Genomic DNA, 13637 nt, shown 5'->3' with positions numbered 1-13637 from the left:
AAGTTATGTCATGTTCTCAGTTTAGTGTCATTTTGAACAAGTTATGTAATGTGTTTAATGTCACTTTGGACAAGTAAGGTTAAGTGCAATTGTGTTATTTTCATTTCAAGTGCAATGTGTTATTGTGAGATGTTATTTTCATTTCAAGTGCAATGGTGCAATGTGCTATTCTGAGATTTTCATTTCAAGACCTGGTATTCATTTTCATACTACCCTTTATGTGTAATTGTTTAGAGAAAGGCTTAAGAAAAAATCATAAAACAGAGCACATTTGAACACAAAAGACCTGCTTCCATTTCATTGATAGGTAAACATTCTCCAAATACATTGCATAATTCGAATAGACATACACATCCATTAAACTCCTAACCAAAACACCAAGTCTCTAAACACAAATCAGAGCTTCCAATACATAAGGCCAATCACTATGACCAACACCACAATAACTACACAGCAAACTCCAATACACCAATGTAAAAACTTCTCCTTCTTCTTCAAGCCTTCAACCACAGTAAGTAACCAAGCAATCACCTTCTTCTCGCGTTGATTGAACTCTTGATCATGCCACTGGAAAAACCCACATCTCCTTTTCTTGCCCTGAAATTTTCAACAAAAGAATGGGTTGAGATTCAGATCGAGGGAATGTGAGGAGTGGACAACCGAATGAAAACCTCATGTTTACCTGGTACAAGCCACATCCATAGAACCTTCTCCCTGGGTTCTCTCTGGTCCACGACGTCCTAAGTGGAGAAACAACCCCACAATCGCAAATCACTCTTCTGCCATGGGAGTCACTGACACTCGTCGCAGACGACGACGAAGCTTGAGGCACTCGCCCATTCATGTCCATTCACGAAGCCTGGAGAAAGTTCTTGGTCTGGATTCGTGGTCTGGAGAACGTTGGTCTCGAACAACTGATTTCTAGGGTTTAGAATTGGGAAATTTGGGACTGAATGGATTCCTTACGTTGGTCTCGAACAACTGATTTCTAGGATTCGTGGTCTGGAGAACGTTGGTCTGGATTCATGGTAATTTTTTTATTTTATTCATTTTTTTTTAATGACCTGTTTCCTTATCTGGAGTCATAGTGGCAGTACAGGTCATTAATGAGAGCCACGTAGGCCAATTTAAACGGTGAACTAACGGATGGACCCAATTTTCACGTTTCAAACTTAGGTGTACCAAAATCGCTCGTTTTAAACACAGGGGATGAAAATTGCACAAGCACTATACATCAGGGACGAAAACTGCAATTAAGCCTATATATATATATATTAAGCTTCTTGAAAGTTATCATTTGGTACTTTGTATGGTGAAACAAAACAAAAACCGTAGTCACTAATGCACGTGGATTGTGCATGAGAGATGAGCCACATGCATGGCACATGGTGATAGGACTATCAAGGTTGTCTTCAAGTGGAAGATGGGATATCCTATTCTGCAACTCAGATTCTCATTTCTCACTTAGAAGTTTGAACATCCATAATTAAATTGAAATTATTGGGGATCGGGATTTTCAATATGCATGCATTCTAGATCGAATCTAATTCTAGCTAGTGTGTGTGTGTAAATGAATTAGCGTGATATAATATAATGTAGTAAAAATGTAAAATATATATTGTGAAATGTTGTGTATATTATTTTCTTCATAAATAATAAATATTGAGAGAATATCATCTAATAAATACATATAAAAAAGAAAAATATATAAAAAAAAAAAACATGCATGTAAAATTTCCACATGAGAAAATTATATAGGGAGCTGAGCTCCTGTGCAAGTTGATCGAGTGCATGGTGTTAGAAGAGAGGGCACCGAAGAGTGATGACTCTAGGGTATCAGAGTGTGCTGTGACAGAGAACCATTATATCAGAGTGTGAGCTTTGCGTGTTGGTGAGGCCAGACAGAATTGAGAGTAATGTAATCTATTGATAACTGATAAACATAATTTTTCCTCCATGAACGTAGGCAAATTGGTCAAATCATCTCGCACCAGTCCAAACATATATACCCCATTTTGGATCAATAAGACTCCATGAAGAAAATAAAACGCTAACGAGAATGCGTCAAAATCCGTCATCAAGTTTTAAACAACAAAGTTTACTCCACTTGAGCCAATGAGTACCTACCGAGAAATGACTTATGCGTTACTTTTCTTGATAAATGTTTCGTGTGATCGATCAAAACCAAAAAAAAATCTAATCCATATGTTATATTAAACGGACGGAAGTTGGAATCCTCTTCTTAATCAGATGGGATTGGAGATGGGTTTAAAACATGCTCTGGGCCTTAAAATCAGCAATTTGGAGTGTTATAGTGATGAATAATGTTACTTTCATACCTCTCTTTGAGATGGAAAGAGGTGGAATGATGAGAGAGATAGAAAGAAAAGAAAAAGTAAGATAGAGAAAGTATGAGATGTGATAGATAATTAGAGGAGAGAGATAAAAATAAAAATGTGTGAAAATAAAGTGTTTAAAACACGAGGTATGTATATATCATTATTGTATAGTGATTGCCTGCAAATGGTAACTTTGTTACAATCTGATAGTGATACTTTAGCACTTTTCGGGCAAGGGATATAGTATTGTTCGCATTCAAAGCATGTTGGGTAGGTTCCAGAGTGTTCATATCTTGCATATCCATCGGGAAAAAAACAATACAACAGACTGCTTAGCTCGTGAGGCGGGGAAAAGTCGTTCACTGAACCAAGTTTGGGGGAAACCACCCTCTTTTGTTTATAATTGCTTGTATTTAAATGCTAATATGCTATTAGCTAGTTTTTCTGTCTTTTTATTACTTTTCCTCCCATAAAAAAAAACAAATAAACTTGAGCCAAGTTTTCATTTTGTGCCAACACTATATTTTGTTAAAAAATGATTTTGATATTTATATACTGATTTGTATACTTCTCATCATAATTACCATCTTACCGTATTATAATTAAATTAAAATTCAATGAGGAATATAAATATGATCAATTATGTACGTAAAAACTTGTTAACTTTTCACAACTAGAAATACTTCCATTGAAATTTAGAGAATAATGTGCAAATGGCAAGGATCAACCCCCTTTCCAACAAGTTCCAAAGACCAAGGAAATTAGCACGTGAGCCACGGCTCGTGGATGTGCAAATTATTGAAGTTAAATCTTTGGGAAAAAAAAATTTATATGCAGGGACAAGGTAAACAGTTTCACATATGTATCCTTTTTTGGTTTATAGGAGGAAAATGTTTCATAAAAATTTAATTACATGCAAATCATATATTTATATTTTTCAATTAAAATTTAATTATAATTAACCTAAAAATTTTAAAATCTAATTAGATGACTGTATAATTTTTTTGTACATGCACTTAATTATATCATAGTAATTATTATTTGTAATGAAATTGTGACTGTAATTCATTTTTAATTAAGAATATATCATGAAACATTTCAATAGTAATATGTTTTTCTAAATGATTATTTAGTAATCAAATTAAATTTTATAATATAAGTATTTGGCATCTACACTACCTTTAAATAAATTTAGTTGTACTCACATGTGGGGTTTTAGTCGCTTTTATCATTGAAAAGATAACCTCTAAATTGTTCATGAAATGAGAAATTAAAAGAAAGTCTATATATTAATATTTAATCAAGAGTTTTTTCTCTCGCATAAAAAATGTTTTAAAAAAGTAACTATATTATCGAGATGATGAACTAGAAATATTAAAAAATAACTTAGAATCTGTCCTTAAAAAGAATCACGGGAAAGAATCACTTTTAGTACACATTGCTTTGTGAAACAAAAGGGTATTTTGTATTAAATCTGCACTATTATTGCATAGACAATAATTCATGAGAAAATGACCATATGACTCCAAGAGGAAAGGGCAAAGACAACTCCTACTGTCCAAATTGGCCGGATTACGATCCTAGGAAATTAGTATAAAATAGAACGGGGAAAATAATATCATGGTACGAAACGTAAGAGGAAATTGGACATAAATCCGACAAAGTGAAGAAAGAAATGGAGGGGGAAGTATATGACAATAGGTAATATTGACCAAAAACGAAAAAGACAATAGGTAACAAAAAAGTAAGAAAAATATTTGATAGACGTTCAATTTGTATAAATACCTAGAAAAAAAGAGTTAATAAATGAATGAGGGAGAAGTGATAAATTTCATTTGTCCACATTTTATTTATTTGCACTCCAATTTCTCTTCAATGTAGTTTCCACTAATTTACTCGTACTTTTCTTTTCATATTACATCGACAATCATATTTGTTAAGTAACTAATTTTTCCAAAACCTTTAAATTGTTGGGTTTGACTCACATGATTTTATATATTTCTAACACGCTTCCCACGCAAGAGTTTATTAAGTTTGGGTTTGAAGCGTAAACAATGATTAAAGGCTGCAAAGATTGAACTCTAGACCCCTTGATCAAGAGCTAAAGATTGTCTTCCTATATATATACAATGAAATTGTCATTTTGACATTTGAAGTGTGAAATATACAAGAATGAACATTTGTTGGTGACCTATATACGAGTGATTTCCACTTTGCAGATCTATAGAATAAACTATCATCTCTTTTCTTCCTAATCACACATGGTGAAAGTGAACATAAAGTGTAAACAAACTTCTATTAAGAGATAAATGAGAAAAATGACGTGTGAATGAATCAAAATCCAAATTTGATTTATAACATGACGTGATAGTAAACAAGTTGAGAGAAAAATCAAGTGCACGCGAGGTGTAAAATATTTTTTTAATGTCAGATACTAAAATCGAGTCAACTTACTGAATGTTTAGATTTTTTTTAAAAGCTACACCGAAGCTAGCTAAAATATGATGAACAGAAGTAAAAGTATATGTTTACTTCGGGCTAAAATAAACTTACATTTCATGGAGCATGTATCAATAATTGAATAAGCAAAGCACATACTACATTACTACATGAGTACGATAAATATTGAGTTGTTATATAAAACTAGCCGACATCAGAGATATCGTTTAACAACGGTTAAACTTAGACTATGAGCAATGGTTCAACAAAAAATGTTTTGTTTACCCCTTCTTTACCTCACTTTTTCTCTTCCCAACACTCCACATCATCTTCTCTCTCCAATTCAACACTCTCTCAACAATTACCCACTTCAATAGTTTTACTTAACTCTCAACAGCCTACCACACCACTCACCACTCACCCTACCCTACCACTTTTTTGTTTCACATTTTTATTTATTTTTATATTTTTGTTTTTATGATTACATAAAATTACAATTATCGATTTAAATTAAATTAAAACAATAAACACTTAACAATTTAATTTTTTTTAAATATAGACTATAATTTATTTATTTTTCTTAAACAAATGCTAATAGATAGATAAATAAGATGGTGAGAGATAATAAGATGGTGAAAAACTTGGTTTTTTTTTCTGTATCCAAATCAAACGAACCAAGTATCTATTTATAGAGAAAAAAAATCATGAATTTTGGTATAATTTTTTTTCCAGAAAATATTTTTTTTGATGAAATAATTGAGTTCAAAAGATAAGGGTAAAAGAAATCCGACGAACCAATCAGATCAGGACACGTGGCACAAAAGAGAAATCAAGGCAGCTTCTCTCTCCTACCGCAGGCGCGCCACGTGGCGTCCGAGCTTCTCTCAACTTTGTTGAGAAATGAGAATCCTCAACATTTCTCCCTTCCCTCTCTCCTCTCAACAATCATCAACAACCATTAAACTCTCTCAACAATCCTCAACATCATTTTTCAACCACCATTGTATATGGTCTTAGTGTGGAAATGAGGAACCGCGATTAATTAAACAATGTCTAAGAGGAACTTAGCAACATGGTTTAACATAGTTGATAGATAATTGAATTTTTAAATATTTAGTTGAAAGTTCGATTAATAACAAATATGTATGAAGAAAAATTTATTGAAAAAATCTAAGTCTCTTAATATGATTTCACAATCTAGAGAAAATAAGTCTTATGGTTTGAGATCGGTTGAGACTTGAGATAGATTGGTGAGAAAAACAATTTTGGTAAATATGGAAACATGCAGAAAGCAGAAAAGGGTGGGAAGTGGGTGAGGTTTTGACCTTTGACTAGTAGAAGAAAAAGAAACGACGGCAATACTAATTAGGTCCCAGGTATTTTATGAATATGGAAATGGAAATATCTTCATTTGCGGAGCTGTAAAATTAAGTTATTATAATGATTGTCCTTTCTTCCTTAGTTAATTGTCATTTATATAGTAATTATTAGTATTATAGTATGTGACTAGTTTGTTTTGCAAAATTGGAGTGATCGACCTGGCTGTGGCTGGAACTATTATTGTCGTATACCCGCACCAGATTCCATCCATCATTTACCCAATTGCCCAATTGCATCCCTCCAGTTCATCCTCCATCATTAGATTCACTGTTATTTTTTGTCCGGTTTATTATTATTTATTTAAAAGCAAAGAGATATTTTATTTAAAAAAATAAATAAAAAGCTAGAGTACAAACTACAAAGTGTGTGACTGGGTTGAGAGAGTGACGATTATTTAATACCCAAAGGCAAGGATTGCGTGAAACGTGATTCTCTCTCTATCTCTGCGGCGAGGAAAGAGGAGGAGGCCCGCCCTAGGTGTCCAGAGAGTGTCTGTTGAATTTCTTTTTGTTTCCATCTATCTTAATCTATCGACCTTACCTACTCCCAGTTCACTGAATTCACTCAATTAAACATACATACATACTTTCCATCAACCTCAACCTTTCAACTACCACCACCACCACTCTCACTTTTACTTAGATAAACACAAACGAACCCGTTTCTTCTTCTCTCTAACCTCACTCACTTTTGTTTGATTGTTTGTTTCTTGTAACAGATTGATTGATTACGCACAAAAATGAAGGGTGCGGTTCTCGTTGCTATCGCTGCTTCCATCGGAAACTTTCTCCAAGGATGGGACAATGCTACTATCGCCGGTACTCTCCTCTTTCTCAACCAATTTGCTTCTTCTCGAATCTTCTTCTGCCTGGTTTGCATGACTCTACTTTTTGTGTTGCTGTCCATTTCGAATGGATGGATGGATCCTTCTGTGAAAATTGAATAACGTTTCATCTAATGCAGATTCTTCGTTTTTCCATGCTTTTTCTTTTCATACAATTATCATCCATGCTCAGAACAATTCGGATTTGTAGATAATTAACCTAACCGGTTTTGATTGACTGATACTCTATCCACTGAATCTGATCTGATATGCTTCAATTCAGCAACCAATTTGTTCACAAATATAACAAACAATTATGTGGATGTTTGTTTTTGCATGATTTCGCATATCTCAAAGTATAAATGGAAAACCAACAATTTGCGACGTTTCGAGTTCAACGTGGATCAGTATTGAGTTCAATAGAAGTCCAAATGTGCTCGATGATTATCGATGAACTATGATATGTTGGTTATTGGAAAATTGAGATTCATTCTTTATGTGTGTATGTTTGCAGGTTCCGTTCTTTACATTAAGAAGGACCTTGCTTTGCAAACAACTATGGAAGGACTTGTGGTGGCCATGTCACTAATTGGAGCAACGGTGATCACAACATGCTCTGGCCCTATTTCGGATTGGCTTGGTCGCCGACCGATGTTGATAATCTCATCGGTGCTGTATTTCTTGAGTGGTTTGGTAATGTTGTGGTCCCCTAATGTGTATGTGCTGTGCTTAGGAAGGCTGCTGGATGGATTTGGGATTGGTCTTGCTGTTACTCTTGTCCCGGTTTATATATCGGAGACCGCTCCGTCTGAAATAAGGGGATCGTTGAATACACTTCCTCAGTTCAGTGGTTCAGGAGGCATGTTTATATCTTATTGTATGGTTTTTGGAATGTCGTTGACTACCGCGCCTAGCTGGAGATTAATGCTTGGGGTTCTTTCTATTCCTTCACTCTTCTATTTTGTACTAACGGTCTTTTTCTTGCCGGAGTCTCCTCGGTGGTTGGTGAGCAAAGGCAAGATGTTGGAGGCTAAAAAGGTTCTCCAAAGATTACGCGGAAGGGAGGATGTGTCAGGTAATATTAATGTGTTGTTTGTATATCTAAAGCATTTTATGAATTTATGTTAAGTTGGATTCATGTTTAGTTTATTTTAGACAAATGTTCAATTGTTGCATGAAATTATGTCCTCAATTGACGTGGTGATCAAAATATGGAACCTTTTGACTTTTCGGGGACTCTATTGGTAAATGTAGCGTGTTTGGATTGACGGTGAGTACACAATCTAAAACATGGTAACCCCGTAAATTACACTTTGCGACTTCTCCCTAGAAGTCATTATGGGGTTTACGGCCGCAAAACCAAACACGCTCATTTACTCCACTGAAAATACTAGGCTGTCCATGACTTTCAATCTTAATTTTTCCATTGCATAAATGATTCTCAACCAGTATTTTACTCTGTAAGTGCTATTACTATTCTTTATTGTAACAATTGTTATAGCTGAGTACATTGTTGTTCCCTGGTATTATATTTTAGCTTGTTACTATCTTCATCATCATATTTATAATGCCAGAGAACATTAATCGTCATAGGTAGGAAGTTTTTTACCAGTGAAGATGTTTAGCTAAAATATGATGAAATTTGACTTTATTATGTGCTGTATTTGCTTGTGTAACACTTTCATGTGATTTCGATGTTTATGCATGTAATTTGTTTCCTTACATGTTCTCTTTTCTTCTTTTGTTGTCATGCTACACCATTTTATGAATTTATTAATTTTACAGGTGAGATGGCATTACTAGTTGAAGGTCTCGGGACTGGAGGTGATACATCTATAGAAGAGTACATACTAGGCCCTGCTGATGAGGTGTTGGATGGCCAGGAACAAACAACGGAGAAGGATAAAATCCGATTATACGGATCCCAAGCAGGTCTCTCTTGGATAGCAAAACCTGTTACTGGACAAAGCTCTATCGGCCTTGTGTCACGCCATGGAAGCCTTGCCAATCAAAGCATGTCCCTCATGGATCCTCTTGTAACCCTGTTTGGTAGCGTTCATGAGAAGCTCCCTGATACTGGAGGAAGCATGCGAAGCACTCTGTTTCCAAATTTTGGAAGCATGTTCAGCACAGCCGAACCTCATATTAAACCTGAACAGTGGGATGAAGAGAGCCTACAGAGAGAAGAAGGTGAGGACTACAATTCAGATGCTGCTGCTGGGGACTCTGATGACAATTTGAACAGTCCTTTAATCTCACGTCAAACGACAAGCCTTGAAAAAGACATGCCTCCTCCTCCTTCCCATGGCAGTATCCTGAGTAGCATGAGGCGTCACAGTAGTCTCATGCAAGGGTCAGGTGAGCCAGTTGATAGTACAGGTATTGGTGGCGGCTGGCAGCTGGCATGGAAATGGTCTGATAAAGGTGAGGATGGGAAACAGAAACCAGGTTTTAAAAGAATTTATTTGCATGAGGAGGCAGTTCCTGGTTCTCGACGTGGATCCATTGTATCAATTCCTGGTGAAGGCGAATTTGTCCAGGCTGCTGCCTTGGTGAGCCAACCTGCCCTTTACTCCAGAGATCTTGTTGGTGGACATCCAGTTGGGCCTGCAATGGTTCACCCATCTGAGACTGCTTCAAAGGCACCTACTTGGAAAGTTCTTCTGGAACCAGGGGTTAAACATGCATTGATTGTTGGGATTGGAATACAATTACTTCAGCAGGTAATGTGTAGTTACTATTCATAATTATCTTCTACCTCAGCCTTGTTTATTATAATGGTACAAAAGGTGGTATTTAGTTTATTACCCCTTTCGTCATTTGACCATGCTCACTTCCACTTTTTTTGGGAGGGGGGGGGGGGCAGGCAGGGATTGTATTTATGATATTAATGGTGCTTATGCTGTTAGTGTTTGTTATCAGGGTTTTAATTGCAATTGCGGCCGCAACATCAAGGGTTTTTGAGTCCTTGCAATTGCAGCCGCAATTTCGCAACATAACCACAACTGCAATTTAAGACCCTATTTATTGTGCTAGTACTTAAATGTTAAATTACTGATTTTGTAATTACTTTCCATTGCCAAGTGATTTACAAAGTGCATCTCAAGCGTTTTGACAATGATGCTCATGTTAAAAAATTCAAATGTAATCATATATTAACTAAAACATGATATCAGCATGCTTAACCTTACGCGTCCTAGCTGAATTTCTAGTTTGCTTTGCTGAGATTTCATATAGGAAAGGGGACAGTGCTTATGCCATGCTGTCAGTGTTTATTATCAGGGCTTTAAATTGCGGTCTGTAATTGGGATTGCGGCTGCAACATCAAGGGTTTTAAAGCCCGCAACTGCGGCCACATCAACCCGTATTTATCTGCAATTCCGCAACATAACCGTCGCCGCAATTTAAAACCCTATTTATTATTCTAGTACTTGAATGTTAAATTACTGATTTTGTAATTGCTTTCCTTTGCCAAGTAATTTACAAAGGGCATCTAAGGATTTTGAACAATGATGCTCGTGTTAAAAAATTCAAATGTAATGATAGCTGAATCAATGAGACCAGCTTGCTTATCCTTACTCTTCCTAGCTGAATTTCTAGTTTGTTTTGTTTAGATCTCATGTAGGCAGGGGAATGTGCTTATGTTATTTTGTTAGTGTTTATTATCAGGGCTTTAATTGCGGTCTGCAATCGCTATTACTCGCGCAACATCAAGGGTTTTTGAGCCCGCAATTGCGGCGACACCAACCCACATTTTACCGCAATTTGGCAACATAACCACAACCACAATTTAAAACCCTATTTTTTTTTCTAGTACTTGAATGTTAAATTACTGATTTTTTATTGCTTGCCATTGCCAAGTAAATTACAAAGTGCATCTTAAGAGTTTTAACAATGATGCTCATGTTAAAAGATTTCAAATGTAAAGAAATATTAGCTGAAACAATGAGATCAGAGTGCTTAACCTTACTCTTCCTAGCTGAATTTCGAGTTTGCTTTGCTGTGCTTATGCTATGTTGTTAGTGTTTATTATCATGGCTTTAAATTGCGGTCCGCAATCGCAATTGCGGGCGCAACATCAAGAGTTTTTGAGCCTGCAATTGCAGCCGCATCAACTCGCATTTTTCCGCAATTCCGCAACATAACCACGACGCAATTTAAAACCCTATTTATTGTTCTAGTAGTTGATTAAATTAATTCTTTTGTAACAATGTAACTACATGCCATTGCCGAGTAACTTACATAGAGCATCTAAAGACTTTTAACAATGGCGCTCAAGTTAAAAAAATTCAATGTAAGCTAATGATATATTAGCTGAAACAATGAGAACAGCATGCTTGCCTTACTCTTCTGAGCTGAATTCCTAGTTTGCTTTGTTTAGATCTCATATACTAGAGATGTGGTTAAAGTAGTTGTTATATGACTTGGGTAATCCTCACCACTTGAGCTACCTTTCGTGGTTGACTTAGGTCTAGCATTATATGGCATCAGATAGGCTTGCACAAATTACTAACACCTAATTCTATATGTTTGTGCAGTTTTCAGGGATAAATGGGGTATTATATTACACTCCTCAAATCCTTGATGAGGCCGGTGTTGGAGTTCTTCTTGCAGATGTAGGCCTTAGCTCAGTGTCTTCATCATTGCTTATCAGTGCTTTAACAACCTTGTTGATGCTTCCTTGCATAGGTTTAGCCATGAGGCTCATGGACCTCTCCGGCAGAAGGTATGTTCTTTGTTTTGAGAGAGAGAAAAAAACCTTCTCTGTAGTTTTCTCGATGCATCCCAGCTTTCATCTATGAATGCTTGTATTTAAGGATCTCTTCTTTTGCAAATATTTTCTAAAATTGATTATAAACGTCTCTCTATTAATACGTCATCAATTTAATTAGACATATGTTTAATAGATAGGGATAAGAACATAAATTTTCATTGTTCTCTGAGAGGTATATCCTATGAGCTATGTCTATTATACTTTCATATTTTCTCTTGTAGAGCTGTATGGTAGAATTCTTATATGCTGGGCAGAAGCCATCTTTTGGAATAAATTCCTCTCCCTTCTCTTATAAGTACTAGGAATAATACTTTGTACATATTGATGGAACCAATTTGTGACCTTTCCTTGTTTCTAGTGTGTTCTTTTTTATATTTTCCTTCGGTGCGCCAGAAGTATAGCTGATGCAAACAAACAAGGGAACAGAACTCGTGTAGAATCCGTGTTCTGACTTCTGATAGTTTAATGCTAGAGTGCACAGAAATTTAACCTTAAAAATGGTTTATTTGGTGACTTCAAAGATTACTAAGAACACTAGTGTTTTCCAGATGGCAATCCAGAGTGTAAAGATGAACAAACTCTGAACCATGTTGCAGATTGTTTGTTTTTTAAGCTACATTTTGTCGTGATTACTTATGTTCATTTTGATATAATATCAATAATAAACTTCCGTCATTTGCAGGACATTACTACTTACTACAATCCCAGTGCTGATAGTGTCACTTATTCTTTTGATCATTGGAAACGTAGTAGACTTTGGCACTGTTGCTCATGCAATAATCTCAACTGTATGCGTTGTGGTTTATTTCTGCTTCTTTGTGATGGCATATGGACCAATTCCAAACATCCTTTGCTCAGAGATTTTTCCCACTAGGGTGCGTGGCCTCTGCATTGCTATCTGCGCCTTAGTGTTCTGGATTGGAGACATCATTGTCACATACACGCTGCCCGTGATGCTCAGCTCTATGGGACTCGCCGGTGTCTTCGGCCTTTATGCCATTGTGTGTTGCATATCCTGGGTATTTGTGTATCTGAAGGTTCCTGAAACAAAAGGCATGCCCCTTGAAGTCATCACTGAATTCTTTGCTGTTGGTGCAAAACAGGCTGCTTCTGCCAAGAATGAGTGACAGAATCCGTTATATACCCATGTAATTTTAGTTGCTAAAGCCACCATCTCAAGTATTTTATAGATTTTGCGTGTCATAAGTTTGTTTGGAGGGGGATATATTCTAGCTCAAGTATTATTCTTTCATATAAAAATTTTGAATTTTGAATCTGGAAATTAGGATTTTTGATTGAAGGTGCGTGATAAATAGACGTTGATGCAAGTCTGATGAGCATTCAGAGCTTGGCTTGTTATGGACGTTATTAAGAGAGGCGCACTCCGCACGGTGGTGCATATAATCCCAGAGACCCTATGCTGAAAATTCAATCTTTTATTGAACTGTACACTTGAGGAGACTATTTAGCTTAACCATACCCGAATTGAAATTGCGATAAAAAAATTCTCAGAAATGTAGGAGTTAGTCTAATTTTTCCTTCTTTTTTACTTCGAGTGAGAAAGATTGCGTTTTGTTGGCGCTACACAAGCCTGGTGCCAGACCATCATGCTCCAACATTTATTCATTGATGTGGTAAGGAGACGAGTTATTTTACTCATACTCTTTCACCAATACTAGTAAAATTTCAGATTCAATTGATCTGAGTTACTCTAAAACTTTTTTCATAATTTCTCATGATATCATTATTTTTATTATTTTAAGTAATTTAAATAGATCTTTATTCAAATTTAACTATTTTACAGAGTTTCTTAATCGTACTTCACAATCTATCTCATAACAAGGTAAATTGGGGCCACAAAAAGTGAATAGCAACTACTGCT

General features: G+C 35.8%; 2 protein-coding genes across 3 annotated transcripts; one reads left to right on the top strand and one right to left on the bottom strand.

The window, feature by feature from the left end:
- Window positions 1-396: 396 nt before the first annotated feature.
- Window positions 397-850, bottom strand: LOC130718981 (DNA-(apurinic or apyrimidinic site) endonuclease 2-like). The gene is made up of 2 exons (XM_057569637.1): window positions 683-850; window positions 397-597 (listed from the first exon to the last, which is right to left on the bottom strand). The coding sequence occupies exons 1-2, from the start codon at window positions 848-850 to the stop codon at window positions 397-399; spliced, it is 369 nt and encodes a 122-aa protein (XP_057425620.1).
- A 5670-nt stretch (window positions 851-6520) lies between these two features.
- LOC130729173 (monosaccharide-sensing protein 2) lies at window positions 6521-13037 on the top strand. 2 transcript variants are annotated; one of them, XM_057580821.1, is made up of 6 exons: window positions 6521-6648; window positions 6877-6976; window positions 7496-8056; window positions 8767-9704; window positions 11520-11707; window positions 12438-13037. In XM_057580821.1, the coding sequence occupies exons 2-6, from the start codon at window positions 6898-6900 to the stop codon at window positions 12880-12882; spliced, it is 2211 nt and encodes a 736-aa protein (XP_057436804.1). In that variant the 5' UTR covers window positions 6521-6648; window positions 6877-6897; the 3' UTR covers window positions 12883-13037. The 2 variants fall into 2 exon arrangements, with proteins under 2 accessions (XP_057436804.1, XP_057436805.1); XM_057580822.1 differs by having other exon boundaries at window positions 6554-6635.
- The last annotated feature ends 600 nt before the right edge of the window (window positions 13038-13637 follow it).

The sequence above is a fragment of the Lotus japonicus genome, chromosome 1, assembly GCF_012489685.1.
Source record: "Lotus japonicus ecotype B-129 chromosome 1, LjGifu_v1.2".
Taxonomy (NCBI): domain Eukaryota; kingdom Viridiplantae; phylum Streptophyta; class Magnoliopsida; order Fabales; family Fabaceae; genus Lotus; species Lotus japonicus.
The sequence above is the reverse complement of the archived record's forward strand: the minus strand, read 5'-3'. Positions and strand labels throughout refer to the sequence as shown.